General features: G+C 50.3%; 3 protein-coding genes and 1 long non-coding RNA gene across 7 annotated transcripts; 3 read left to right on the forward strand and 1 right to left on the reverse strand.

The window, feature by feature from the left end:
* Positions 1 to 211: 211 nt before the first annotated feature.
* On the forward strand, positions 212 to 1,564 carry LOC136196237 (uncharacterized). The gene has a single exon (XM_065985763.1). The coding sequence runs from the start codon at positions 212 to 214 to the stop codon at positions 1,562 to 1,564; it is 1,353 nt and encodes a 450-aa protein (XP_065841835.1).
* Positions 1,565 to 1,877: 313 nt separating this feature from the next.
* Positions 1,878 to 8,200, forward strand: LOC136196066 (sialic acid synthase-like). 4 transcript variants are annotated; one of them, XM_065985586.1, is made up of 10 exons: positions 1,878 to 2,278; positions 2,562 to 2,688; positions 2,739 to 2,869; positions 2,933 to 3,199; positions 3,247 to 5,034; positions 5,654 to 5,918; positions 5,975 to 6,016; positions 6,478 to 6,792; positions 7,105 to 7,458; positions 7,747 to 8,200. In XM_065985586.1, the coding sequence occupies exons 1-5, from the start codon at positions 1,925 to 1,927 to the stop codon at positions 3,433 to 3,435; spliced, it is 1,068 nt and encodes a 355-aa protein (XP_065841658.1). In that variant the 5' UTR covers positions 1,878 to 1,924; the 3' UTR covers positions 3,436 to 5,034; positions 5,654 to 5,918; positions 5,975 to 6,016; positions 6,478 to 6,792; positions 7,105 to 7,458; positions 7,747 to 8,200. The 4 variants fall into 4 exon arrangements, with proteins under 4 accessions (XP_065841658.1, XP_065841656.1, XP_065841657.1 ...); XM_065985584.1 differs by lacking the exons at positions 1,878 to 2,278; positions 2,562 to 2,688; positions 2,739 to 2,869; positions 2,933 to 3,199 and having other exon boundaries at positions 3,432 to 3,660; positions 3,792 to 5,034; XM_065985585.1 differs by lacking the exons at positions 1,878 to 2,278; positions 2,562 to 2,688; positions 2,739 to 2,869; positions 2,933 to 3,199 and having other exon boundaries at positions 3,594 to 3,660; positions 3,768 to 5,034.
* LOC136196080 (lysM and putative peptidoglycan-binding domain-containing protein 2-like) lies at positions 3,878 to 4,851 on the reverse strand. The gene is made up of 3 exons (XM_065985599.1): positions 4,652 to 4,851; positions 4,201 to 4,445; positions 3,878 to 4,133 (listed from the first exon to the last, which is right to left on the reverse strand). The coding sequence occupies exons 1-3, from the start codon at positions 4,817 to 4,819 to the stop codon at positions 3,968 to 3,970; spliced, it is 579 nt and encodes a 192-aa protein (XP_065841671.1). The 5' UTR covers positions 4,820 to 4,851; the 3' UTR covers positions 3,878 to 3,967.
* Positions 8,201 to 10,646: 2,446 nt separating the features above from the next.
* Positions 10,647 to 12,290, forward strand: LOC136196091 (uncharacterized). Its single transcript, XR_010672078.1, has 3 exons — positions 10,647 to 10,731; positions 11,818 to 11,881; positions 11,931 to 12,290. It is a non-coding gene; the product is annotated as an uncharacterized lncRNA (long non-coding RNA).
* Positions 12,291 to 12,340: the final 50 nt, after the last annotated feature.

Here is a 12,340-nt window from a genome sequence, read left to right on the forward strand (position 1 = left end):
GTAACCCATCACATAGTTAATTATATTAAAACAAAAATTAGGCACGGGGACTTTTTAGACAACCACGTTCCAATTAATTAATTAATCGTTGGTTGCTAACGGTGGGGGACCCACGTGTCGGTTTTCAGCGTCACGAGATCCTATACCCCTCCCACTCGTTCCGTCGGCGAGATAACGCTTGTATCCCGTCGAAAATTGGTCTCGCAGCGCCATGCGTCGATGCATCCTCGTCGCCTTGGATTGGACGCGACCGAAAGATCCGCCCCTCTCCCTCGGCCACGCGTCGATTCTCGCGAGTCTGCGAGCCGAACGCCTACCGGTCCACCCACTCTCGTTTTCCGCAAATTCTCCCCGAACCAAAGCGGAAAACATCGCAACGGAAATTCTAAACGCTATCGGTAAAGAAGACGCGAGTCGAACGGTCGTCGCACTTGGCGCTTACGTATGGGCGGAGAATTTAGTTCAAAAAATAACCGAATATTTACGCGACGCCGGTTTCCTTGGCGACATAGTTATAGGGGGCCCTCAAGTGTCCTACTGTCCCAAAGGAGTTCTAGACGATCTCTATCCCCACGCGAGCGTTTTTATTCGCGGTTATGCCGAGCGTGCGCTCGGCGACGTTCTACGCGTATTGCCGCCGCGTTTCAAGACGAATCTCGTTGGAATGAGCGGCGTTAAAACGGCGGGAATTCACGTGCGTGGTACGAGTGATACGGGAACCCACGGACAGGTCGATTTAGCGAGTCTCCCGTCACCGTTCCTACGCAACGTCGTTCGACCGCAGCGTTTCATTCGATGGGAAACGCAGCGCGGTTGCCCGTTCAGCTGCACGTTCTGTCAACATCGCGAACCGAACTCGTCAATGAAACGACGTCACTTCGACGAAAGCAGAATCGTTCGCGAAGCCGATTGGCTGGCGAGGAATCACGTGACAGACGTCGCAGTTCTCGACCCGACATTCAACGCCGGTAAGCGATACATCGGCATACTCGAACGCCTTCTCGCCAACGGTTTCGTCGGCAAGTTGAGCCTTCAATGCCGATTCGAAATGGTCAAACCCGAATTTCTCGACGTCCTTCGACGACTTCGACGCGTCGGCGTCGACGTCCTGCCCGAATTCGGTCTCCAGACGATCAATCGCGACGAAGAACTCGTCATTGGACGACGAAATAATATAAATCGGGTCGACGACGTTATGAGAGCGTTGAACGCCGACGGAATTCCGTACGAAATTTCGCTCATTTACGGACTTCCATTACAGACCGTCGACTCGTTTCGACGATCGGTGAATTTCTGTCTCGAACGTCGCGTTCCCGTTCTGAGAGCGTTTCCTTTGATGTTGCTTCGCGGAACGCCTTTGGAGTCGAAGAGAGATGCGTTTCGATTGGTCGAATCCGTCGAGGCCCCCTTTCCGGGAACCGATGACGGGAGTCGAATTTTGACGGGCGGAATACCTCACGTGGTGTCGAGCAGTACGTTTTCCGTGAACGAATGGCGCGAAATGGCGGAAATTTCGGCACTTCTCGACCACACGCAAGGTCGTCATCCCACGAAAATTGACTAATTAAAAAAGGTAAGAATTGGATTAATCGATTATACACACAAATAAGTCATAACTATTAAAGAATAAGGGATTTGAAATTAAATGTGCATCCACACAAATAAGTCATAAAAAATTTCCTAAAGAATGAATATGATGTCAAGCGATCTTTTTTTCTATTTTGAAACTAATTTTTTTGCACAAGCGTGTCGTGCGCTGTCGGGGAATTCCGCGCATAATTTAACTAAGCTCAAACAAAAGCGCGTGTGTGGGTTGGTCTCTTGCTGGTGGGAAAGCCCGCCTTATAATTAGTACGCCGCCGGACCCAAGAACAGATTGACTCCCCCCCCCCCTCTCTCTCTCTCTCTCTCTCTCTCTCTCTCGATGTCGTGTGAGATTGATCTCGTTCCCGGCGGTCGCCGAATCGGCGGCGACGATCCGTGCTTTATCATCGCCGACATCGGGCAGAATCACCAAGGCGACGTCGAAATCGCGAAGCGCATGATAGCGGCGATCAAAGAATCCGGCGCCGATTGCGCGAAGATGCAGAAATGCGACATCGAGTCGAAGTTCACCAAGGCGGCGCTCGAGCGGCCGTACGCGACGGCGAACTCGTGGGGTCCGACGTACGGCGAGCACAAGCGGCATTTGGAGTTCAGTCGGAATCAGTGGCGAGAGCTGAAGCGCTACGCCGAAGACGAAGTCGGTATTCTCTTCGCCGGAGCGGCAGCGGATGAGGTACGTTTGTCAGCTATAGGTTTTGGGTAAGGGGAGCCACGCGAGCTTTGCATGCAACAGCAGGTACGTGGGGGAGAGGCCACGAACGTTACGTGTTCTGAATGGTATTTCATGATGATATCATGAGATGCATGGCTGGACACCTCCAGCGCATTTCTCCTCCCTTCCGCTGGTGGCCATTTAGCATTGAGCTTATATACATATTATGCTTAGGTCTTTAGTACATATACAATACAAGATCCTTATTTAATAATAGACATCCCATTTTTTTTTTTTATTAAAGACGTCCGTTGATTTTCTACTCGACGATCTCGAGCTTCCCTTTCTCTGCGTTCCCTCGCTCGATTCGAAAAATCTTCCCCTTCTCAAACGCGCCGCGAGCAAAGGTCGTCCTCTGATCGTCGCAACAGGTTCAAGTACAATGACCCTCAGAGCTCCCCCCATAAACCGTCATACATAGGAACATTGAATATGAGTTCGGTTCAAACGCTTTACAACGTCGTAAAGCCGTTGAACGACAATCTCATTCTAACGCAAAGTACGAGCACTTTTCCTCTGTCGCCCGACGACGTTCATCTACGCGTCATACCGGTGAAATTTCAAATAAAAAGAAGACATTCGTCTCCCATCTCAATTCACCGCGGATTTCTCTAGACGTTCCGCGACAAATTTCCCGACGTCGTCGTCGGTTATTCCGGTCAAGAGGCGGGTCTATCCATCAGCCTCGCCGCCGTCGCTCTCGGAGCAAAAGTCCTCGAAAGACACGTCACCTTGGATCGATCGTGGAAGGGTAGCGATCACAGGGGAGCCGTGACGATGTCCGAACTGCGTCAACTCGTGACGGAAGTGCGTACGATCGAACGAGCGCTCGGATCGTCGAAGAAAGAGATGAGACCGAGCGAGGAGGCGATTTGCAAGAAGGTAGGGATAAGGGATTAGTTAGAGGCTACGAAAGTCTTTTCTAAAAGCTGGGGAAAAGCGTCGTCGCCGCCGGGGATATTCCCGCCGGCGCGGAACTTGCTCTTGACATGTTGACTATCAAAGTCGCTCAGCCAATCGGATTTTCGCCCGATCAGATCTACGAGCTCGTTGGAAAGCGAACGAAAGCGTTTATTGAACGCGACACTACGGTAATGGAGGACGCTATTAGTGTGTGAATCGCTTGAAGGGGAAAGACGTGGTTTTTGATTCTTTTTGTCTGTTGTTAGTCATGCGTTGAAGTCGGAGTGATTTAGACGTTTTCTGTTGGTTTTCATTTGAGGCGGAAATTTCAAATGTCACGTGGAAGCGTGCGCTAGAGTGCTGCAGTTCAAAAGGCGAACGTCGTTGCTCTTCGCTCTGCTGTCCTCTACGCTACTTAGGTCGTCATGTGAAGCATTCAGGTAAGCCCTAATTGTATATACGGACCGCGCAAAGAGCCAGTTCCCTCCCGAAAGCACGCTTTCCCTAATCCTTGTCTTCTACGGAAAAGCTAGGCTACTTATCTTAGAATAGGCTCAAATGTGCGCATTAGGTCGACACAGACACATTATCAGAGCGGCCGTATACGTATAGAGAGACCGTCGGTTGTTCACAACGTCACGTGACTTCAAATTATATATCACTGCACATTGTTTTTATTTATACACACCACTATGCAAAAAGCGGACTAGCATAGGCAAAAGTCTTCTACAGCCCGAAAAAAACTCGTTAGAGTTCAAACATTTCGTCTTCTTTTTTCTCTAACGCTTCTCTCCCCTTCCGAACAGCTTTCCCGGATGTTAATTTCCCGTCGAAATTCACTCTGGCCCTGTTCACTCGCTGGTGCGACGAAACGATCCCATTCCCAATCTGATCCTCGTCAGCTTCTAGCCGACTGAAAAAAATCAATAAACCAATAATCATAATCGAGATATATTGATTGAGAAAAGAGTTTCTCTTACCCAACTCTTTCAGTCGCGCGTTTCACCGCTTCCGTCGTTTCTTCGATCGATCGATCGATGCTTCGTAGATAGGCGGACGGATTTAATCGGTCGTCGAGCGTCGAATCGGCGTCCAGACGACGCGATGGCGATTTTTTCGACGTCGACGCTAGATCGCCGTTGTTCGACTTCGGTATGAGCAACGCCGGGCGACTGTGTATGCTTTCGTTTGTGAAGAGGCGATTGAGCCGTTTGATGGCTTCGACCTAAGAGAAACGCGGGTCCCTTTCGATTCATTCATAACGTCACGTGAACGAGGAAGCGAAATATGATTCGCTCGCCGCGATTTCATTCACAGCGTCCGAGTCACGTGAAATGATTGATTGATTTCACGTGATTCGTGACTTCGCGCTGCGTTTCTGGGCCCGTTGGGCTAGTTCGTTTTACGAGTGCGCGCGTTCGCGAGTCTTACCTTGACGCCGTACTTGAGTGCGATGCCCTGTAGCGTGTCTCCCGGCTCGACGTCGTGCGTGAACGACTCGCTCGATAGATTGCTTATGTACGGCGCGCGCGACGTAGTGCCACCGTACGTCGGTCGCGACGACGCGTCCCGATCGAAGATTGACGAGCTTTCGGACATGGTCGTCGCACGGAGGCGTTAATCCTGGAACCGGAGATGTAACGCACGCTACACCTAGAAGGCAACTGCCGAACGAAAACGCCGGACGAACGTTGGCGACTGTCTACGCGCTTCCCGAAGACACCGGCGACGATGTCAGTCTTTACGATAGAAAATCTGTCGCAGGAAGTGTTCGCGCGCGACGCCTTAGAGTCGGAAACAGCCAAAAACGAAAGGTTCGGTTTTTTTTCGCGGCCTTTTTGCACCTACGCTTTCGCCGCCGATTCCGAAGGCGACGTTGGGTAGTCTCGTGGAAGAGGGGTTCCGCGAATATCCCGAAAGCATTTTTTCCCCCGACTTTTGAAGTAAACGTCATACGGGATCCCGGGGTAGAGTGACGTACGCGAAGAAAATTAAAAGCCGTCTAGGAAACTGCGTTCGCATTGCGTACTTTTTATGACGTCTGGGCCTCTCGAATCTAATTAAAAATTCAGTTTCGTTCAAAAATGCGTGCGTCGTAGTCGCGTGACGTCATGAGCTCGACGTCGTCTGACGTCACGACGCGAAGTATCAAATTCTCCCTTTTTTCTCGAGTCGCCAGTCCCGGCGTTTCCTTGGTAACCATAGCTAGAACAAAACGTCGCCAAACTCGCGCATTCCTCCTCCGAGAATGCGAGAACGCTTCATCCGCTGGCGCTGTGACGCAGCTACAGTAGGGAAACCCGTCCACTTCCTTAAATAATAAACAGTCAGTTCACAATGAAGCCGACTAATTAGATCGCGCGAAAGAGCGTACTCCGTTTACGTCTTTAAAGTGATACATAAAAGAACGTCTATATCCGGTGTTTTCCACAGTCAGGTGGCTCGCGCCAGATGACACGCAATCAATGAGACGATAAAAATTAGTGCGGATGCTTACATTCGCAAAACGGGCTTCATTCCATTCATTTCTAACGTCACGTCATCTGGCGACGCGAGAGAAAATCGGGGAACGGCGCGAATTCTCTCGCATATCTGCATACGTTGTCGTACATAAAAGAGCTCGAGAGTCGTTCGTTTCTCTCTATCAATCGACTCGACGTCGTTGTGGAGATGACGCAGTTATTCGTCGCAATCGCAGGTAAGACGCGATCGAGCGCTCCAACGACTCGACTCGCGAATCGTATTTATCGACAGCATGCATCGTCGCCGGAGATGGCGCGAAGAATGTCATAGAACGTAAGTACATTTATGACTGACCTTTCTCCCCCCCCCCCCCCCCCCCCCCCTCCCCCTCCCTCTCGGTGCATCGCGATTACATTGAGCATTGAGTGAGACAAATCCAAATCCCCTCTCCAAGTCGAAATATAGAAGATCAGCGTTTTCTCCCTAAAATAATCTACTAGAGTCCGCGGCCTTTTATGAGAGAGAGAGAGAGAAATTCCCATGACAACGGGGTTTATTAAAGTGCGCACACGCGATGCGACGAGGAGTTCTTCTAAAAAGATCTACAGTAGCGTTTTGCCCTTTTTTATGAGTTCTCATGGCAACGGGTTCATTAACGTGCGTCGCCGCCGCGCACACGCGTCTCCCCTTGCGCGCCACCTGGACGTCGTTGCGACGAGCTCCGACGGTCGCAACGCGTCGTTTCGCCGCTTTCCCGTCTCCCCGTCGCTCGCGAAATGTAATCGTTCGTCCAGGTCGCGAAGCGTCGTTTTGCAATTTGGTTCCGTTTCGCGAAAATCGTCGTTACGCTTTTCTCGACGCGCCGGCGACGCTGCGACGACGCGACGACGCGACCGTCGAGCTCGCGTGCGGCAATGCGACGACGATTTCCGACTCGGTGTCGTACGCCTGGTTTCGTCTCGGCGTCGACGCCAACGGCTCCGTTGTCGAGCTGAACGACAGTCGTCGAACGATTCGAATTGGTGCCGTCGATTTTCAAACGACTGTCTATTACGAGTGCCGTTACGACAAGACGTCGGAGGGCGTTCGAAGAGACTTCTTCTACTTTGGTTAGACCTCTAATTAAGTTATTAATTAATTAATATAATTATAATTAAGTTATTAATTAATTAAATAATTGGGATTTCTTTGCTCCCGGGAAACCACAGCTGATTTAAATTTTCTTATAAATGATATTGTTTTTGCTTTAATTATTTAATTAAACAAGTTAATTTTAAATGTTAGAGTCAGTTGGCTCCTTATATGATACCATTAGTTAAATGTAGTCTCGAATCCAAGATAGTCTCCCAGGTTTTTTACCTAAGAAGTCAATCCTCTTAGAATCTTTTCTATTCTATATCTAGTCTCGTATCTCTCCCTAGTTCAATCCCATCCGTCCTACGTTCACGTAGACTGTCGCACAAACTCCTTACTTGGTCTACAACACTGGTTTAACCGAGATCAAGTGGGAGACGACGTGTGGACCGACTATAGCTACTTTTCGCGCGAAATTAACGCGTGCCGCGCGATTGGCGGCGTCGAGAAGCGACGACCCTGTGTCAACGACATCGTCCAACGCGCGCGAAATATTTACGCACTTCCGCTAGTGATACCGGTGCGGCGAAACGAGAACGCGTCGACTTTCGTCTGTTCGTACAGTTCGACTTGGCCGCGTCGCGTCGTCGATTTGAGCTGTTGGTCCGTCAAAGTCAGTGTGCTGGAGCACGTAGAAATGGGTAAGATTTATAAATCGTATACGCGCGCGCGCGCGCGCGCCCATGCTTCCATAGCAACAACAGATGTTTATAACTGCGCGCGCGCGCGCGTGCTTCCCTAGCAACTAGTTGTCCCTAATTAATTCTTCAGTCTCAAACCAAACTAATAGTTACTATAGTTACTGGACTCCAAGCCAAAATTTAGTGATAGGGAATGCGCGCACGCATGTCTCCCTAGCAACGAAAAACTCCGTCTCAACAGAGCGTGACACCGATACTTATATAACATCCTTTTTCTTTTTCGTTCAGACGTAATTACTCCAGAAAAGTCGACTGAATTAACCAATGCAGTTTCTCCTAATGGGACTGCAGCTGCTGCTCCTAATGGGACTGCAGCTGCTACTCCTAATGGGACTGCACCTGCTACTGCTACAGATACATATACAGTCAAAAGCACGCCGGTGTCTACGCTGGCTTCTGAAGCTGGGGTTCCCGTTTCTGTCATTGGCGTGGCAGTGGGTCTTTTCTGCTTGGGCGCTGTCGTAATTCTCTTCGCTGTACGACTGAAGCGACGGGCAAAGTGGGAGCAGAAGGGGAAGAGCGCTTTGGGAGCGATCACGATCGAAAACAAAAAGGTTGGTAGTGAGAGCGCGATTTAGGAGAGGAAAGATTGCTAGAGGAGTGACGTTATTGAGGAAGAAAATTATCTATGTAGAAGCTTACTGTGCCTGCTGAATTTTATGCAATGAACTCTTTAACGGCTTCAGTTTGCTCTGCGCGTCATCCGATCGACACAGAGCCCTATATATATACGTAACATGTATAGTACGTACACCGCCTGCCGGAATATATACACCGCCTGCCGGAATATATACACCGCCTGCCGGCGGAGTACGTACACCGCCTGCCGGAATATATACACCGCCTGCCAGAATATATACACCGCCTGCTGGAATATATACACCGCCTGCCGGCGGAGTACGTACACCGCTTGCCGGAATATATACCCCGCCTGCCGGAATATATACACCGCCTGCTGGCGGAGTACGTACACCGCCTGCCGGAATATATACACCGCCTGCCGGAATATATACACCGCCTGCCGGAATATATACACCGCCTGCCGGAATATATACACCGCCTGCCGGAATATATACACCGCCTGCCGGAATATATACACCGCCTGCCGGCGGAGTACGTACACCGCTTGCCGGAATATATACCCCGCCTGCCGGAATATATACACCGCCTGCTGGCGGAGTACGTACACCGCCTGCCGGAATATATACACCGCTTGCCGGCGGAGTACGTACACCGCCTGCCGGAATATATACACCGCCTGCCGGAATATATACACCGCCTGCCGGAATATATACACCGCCTGCCGGCGGAGTACGTACACCGCCTGCCGGAATATATACACCGCCTGCCGGAATATATACACCGCCTGCCGAAATATATACACCGCCTGCCGGAATATATACACCGCCTGCTGGCCGAGTACGTACACCGCCTGCCGGAATATATACACCGCCTGCCGGAATATATACACCGCCTGCCGGCGGAGTACGTACACCGCTTGCCGGAATATATACCCCGCCTGCCGGAATATATACACCGCCTGCCGGAATATATACACCGCCTGCCGGCGGAGTACGTACACCACCTGCCGGAATATATACACCGCCTGCCGGAATATATACACCGCCTGCCGGAATATATACACCGCCTGCCGGAATATATACACCGCCTGCCGGAATATATACACCGCCTGCCGGAATATATACACCGCCTGCCGGCGGAGTACGTACACCGCCTGCCGGAATATCTACACCGCCTGCCGGAATATATACACCGCCGGAGTACGTACACCGCCTGCCGGAATATATACACCGCCTGCCGGCGGAGTACGTACACCACCTGCCGGAATATATACCCCGCCTGCCGGAATATATACACCGCCTGCCGGCGGAGTACGTACACCACCTGCCGGAATATATACACCGCCTGCCGGAATATATACACCGCCTGCCGGAATATATACACCGCCTGCCGGAATATATACACCGCCTGCCGGAATATATACACCGCCTGCCGGAATATATACACCGCCTGCCGGAATATATACACCGCCTGCCGGCGGAGTACGTACACCGCTTGCCGGAATATATACCCCGCCTGCCGGAATATATACACCGCCTGCCGGAATATATACACCGCCTGCCGGCGGAGTACGTACACCACCTGCCGGAATATATACACCGCCTGCCGGAATATATAAACCGCCTGCCGGAATATATACACCGCCTGCCGGAATATATACACCGCCTGCCGGAATATATACACCGCCTGCCGGAATATATACACCGCCTGCTGGCGGAGTACGTACACCGCCTGCCAAAATATATACACCGCCTGCCGGAATATATACACCGCCTGCCGGCGGAGTACGTACACCGCCTGCCGGAATATATACACCGCCTGCCAGAATATATACACCGCCTGCTGGAATATATACACCGCCTGCCGGAATATATACACCGCCTGCCGGAATATATACACCGCCTGCTGGCGGAGTACGTACACCGCCTGCCAAAATATATACACCGCCTGCCAGAATATATACACCGCCTGCCGGAATATATACACCGCCTTCCGGAATATATACACCGCCTGCCGGAATATATACACCTCCTGCCGGAATATATACACCGCCTGCCGGAATATATACACCGCCTGCCGGAATATATACACCGCCTGCTGGCGGAGTACGTACACCGCCTGCCGGAATATATACACCGCTTGCCGGCGGAGTACGTACACCGCCTGCCTGAATATATACACCGCCTGCCGGAATATATACACCGCCTGCCAGAATATATACACCGCCTGCCAGAATATATACACCGCCTGCCGGAATATATACACCGCTTGCCGGAATATATACACCGCCTGCCGGCGGAGTACGTACACCGCTTGCCGGAATATATACACCGCTTGCCGGAATATATACACCGCTTGCCGGAATATATACACCGCCTGCTGGCGGAGTACGTACACCGCCTGCCGGAATATATACACCGCCTGCCGGCGGAGTACGTACACCGCTTGCCGGAATATATACACCGCCTGCCGGAATATATACACCGCCTGCTGGCGGAGTATGTATAGGGCTTTCATATAATCGGTGACGTCACTTAGCGCGCTATCGGAAGTACTTGGAACGCACGTGGTCGCTGGAAAACGCCTCGAAAATGACGAAAAAACGACTGGATTGTGAACGAAGCATCTCAGGTACGGCACTGTTCTTTTTTTAAATGCATCGACGAGCGTTTCTCGCCGTTTCGAAGTCGAGAAAAAAGGAATGCTCGCGCGTTCTTCGAAACGTCGTTATTAGACGTTCGAAAGCGCGTTTAGAAGCATTTTATGATCTTATAGATAGCTCTTGCACGATTTTAATGGCCGAAAAGGAGTCGAACGACTCCCCATTCCGCTCCCGAATTTCGATCGCTGTTTTCGCCTTAGATTCATTAGCTAGGGTAGGTCCGCCGATACCGAACGTCTAAACTAATGCTGATCCTTTGTTTGAGACGGTCACATAAGAGATTTGAGTTGGTGCCGTTTTTCGAAAACCGTGAGCTATAGTCCATGGTTTTAGTCAAGAACATCATCTCTTAGAACTTCGAATTTTCTATGTCAAACGATAGGGCTTTAGTATCTAGTTAATTCCACGATTCTAAAAATTGCCTATCTAAGCTTTTTTCGAGAGGCGTGCCTAATATTAACTCGTACCGGAAGTGGGTCTTTTTCAGTGTGAAATTTGACCCGTACGAACAGTTTGACTTTGTAGAGTTGTTCTACTAGTAAAGTAGAGTAGATCTAGTGCGTTTATTTGGAAATCGGCGAGTTGAGATTTTTCAGCATCCCTGAACTATAGCACACGGTTTTTGGTCAAAAACCGCATCTCCCAGAACGCTACGATTTCTACGTGAAACGATAGAGCTTTAGTACCTAGTTGACTCCACGGTCTCAAAATTGTCAAGCGCCAATTTTTTGGCATTTTTGAAGGGTGTGGCTTATATTAATACGTACCGGAAGTGGTCTTTTTTCGTGTGAAATTTGACCCGTACGAACTGTTTGACCTCGTAGGGTTGTTCTACTCATAAAGTAGAGTAGATCTAGCGCGTTTAGTTAGAAATCCGTGAGTTGTGATTTTTAGGAAACCGTGAGCTATAGTCCATGGTTTTTGCTCATTTTGGTGACCTCTCCGATTCCTAAGATTTCTTTACCAAACAATGGGGATGGGTTGCCTGTTTGAACTCGCGATACGAATAGGACCTCACACCTCAAATTTTGGCTAAAATTGGAATTTTTTTGTAGATGCCTATATGAGCACATGGATCAATTCCCTCCTCCTCCACGGCGTTTTATCAGCTAAATCAAGGTAAATAGGACAATAGATTTGAGTGGACTGGTTTCTAATTTTATTTTAGTTCTCTGTCCTCTCCCCAACGGATCAATCCGACGATGTTTGGATGAAGAAAGAAGAGGAAGTAGACGAAGCCATCACCCTGGGGACTTGGGTCAAAGTCTCCCTCCTTGTGGGCTGGAGGTTAATCAGCTTCTCCCCTGGTGACTTGGGTTAAAGTCTCCCTCCTTGTGGGCTGGAGGCTAATGTGCTCTCCCCTGGGGACTTGGGTCAAAGTCTCGCTCCTTGGAGGCTGGAGGATAATGTGCCTACCCCCTGTGGACTTGGGTTAAAGTTCACTGTGGGGACTGCAGTCTCAGTCTCACCGCTGGCCAGGAGGTCAAGCGGCAGCGCAGGATCAACCAATCAACGAGGAGGAGGAGGAGGAAGGAGGAGGAAGGAGGAGGAGGAAGGGGAGACGAGAGATGACTTTTA

The sequence above is a fragment of the Oscarella lobularis genome, chromosome 15 (assembly GCF_947507565.1).
Source record: "Oscarella lobularis chromosome 15, ooOscLobu1.1, whole genome shotgun sequence".
NCBI lineage: Eukaryota > Metazoa > Porifera > Homoscleromorpha > Homosclerophorida > Oscarellidae > Oscarella > Oscarella lobularis.

Excerpts from the sequence above, each read along its gene's own strand:
- LOC136196237 (XM_065985763.1), top strand. The coding sequence starts at position 212 with ATGCGTCGATGCATCCTCGTCGCCTTGGATTGGACGCGACCGAAAGAT.
- LOC136196080 (XM_065985599.1), bottom strand. The coding sequence starts at position 4,819 with ATGTCCGAAAGCTCGTCAATCTTCGATCGGGACGCGTCGTCGCGACCG. Across the intron at positions 4,446-4,651 it reads CACTCAAGTACGGCGTCAAG|GTCGAAGCCATCAAACGGCT; the intron begins GTAAGACTCGCG and ends CGTTTCTCTTAG. Across the intron at positions 4,134-4,200 it reads CGCGCGACTGAAAGAGTTGG|TCGGCTAGAAGCTGACGAGG; the intron begins GTAAGAGAAACT and ends GATTTTTTTCAG.
- LOC136196066 (XM_065985583.1), top strand. The coding sequence starts at position 6,321 with ATGGCAACGGGTTCATTAACGTGCGTCGCCGCCGCGCACACGCGTCTC. Across the intron at positions 6,793-7,104 it reads AAGAGACTTCTTCTACTTTG|TTCAATCCCATCCGTCCTAC; the intron begins GTTAGACCTCTA and ends ATCTCTCCCTAG. Across the intron at positions 7,459-7,746 it reads GCTGGAGCACGTAGAAATGG|ACGTAATTACTCCAGAAAAG; the intron begins GTAAGATTTATA and ends TTTTTCGTTCAG.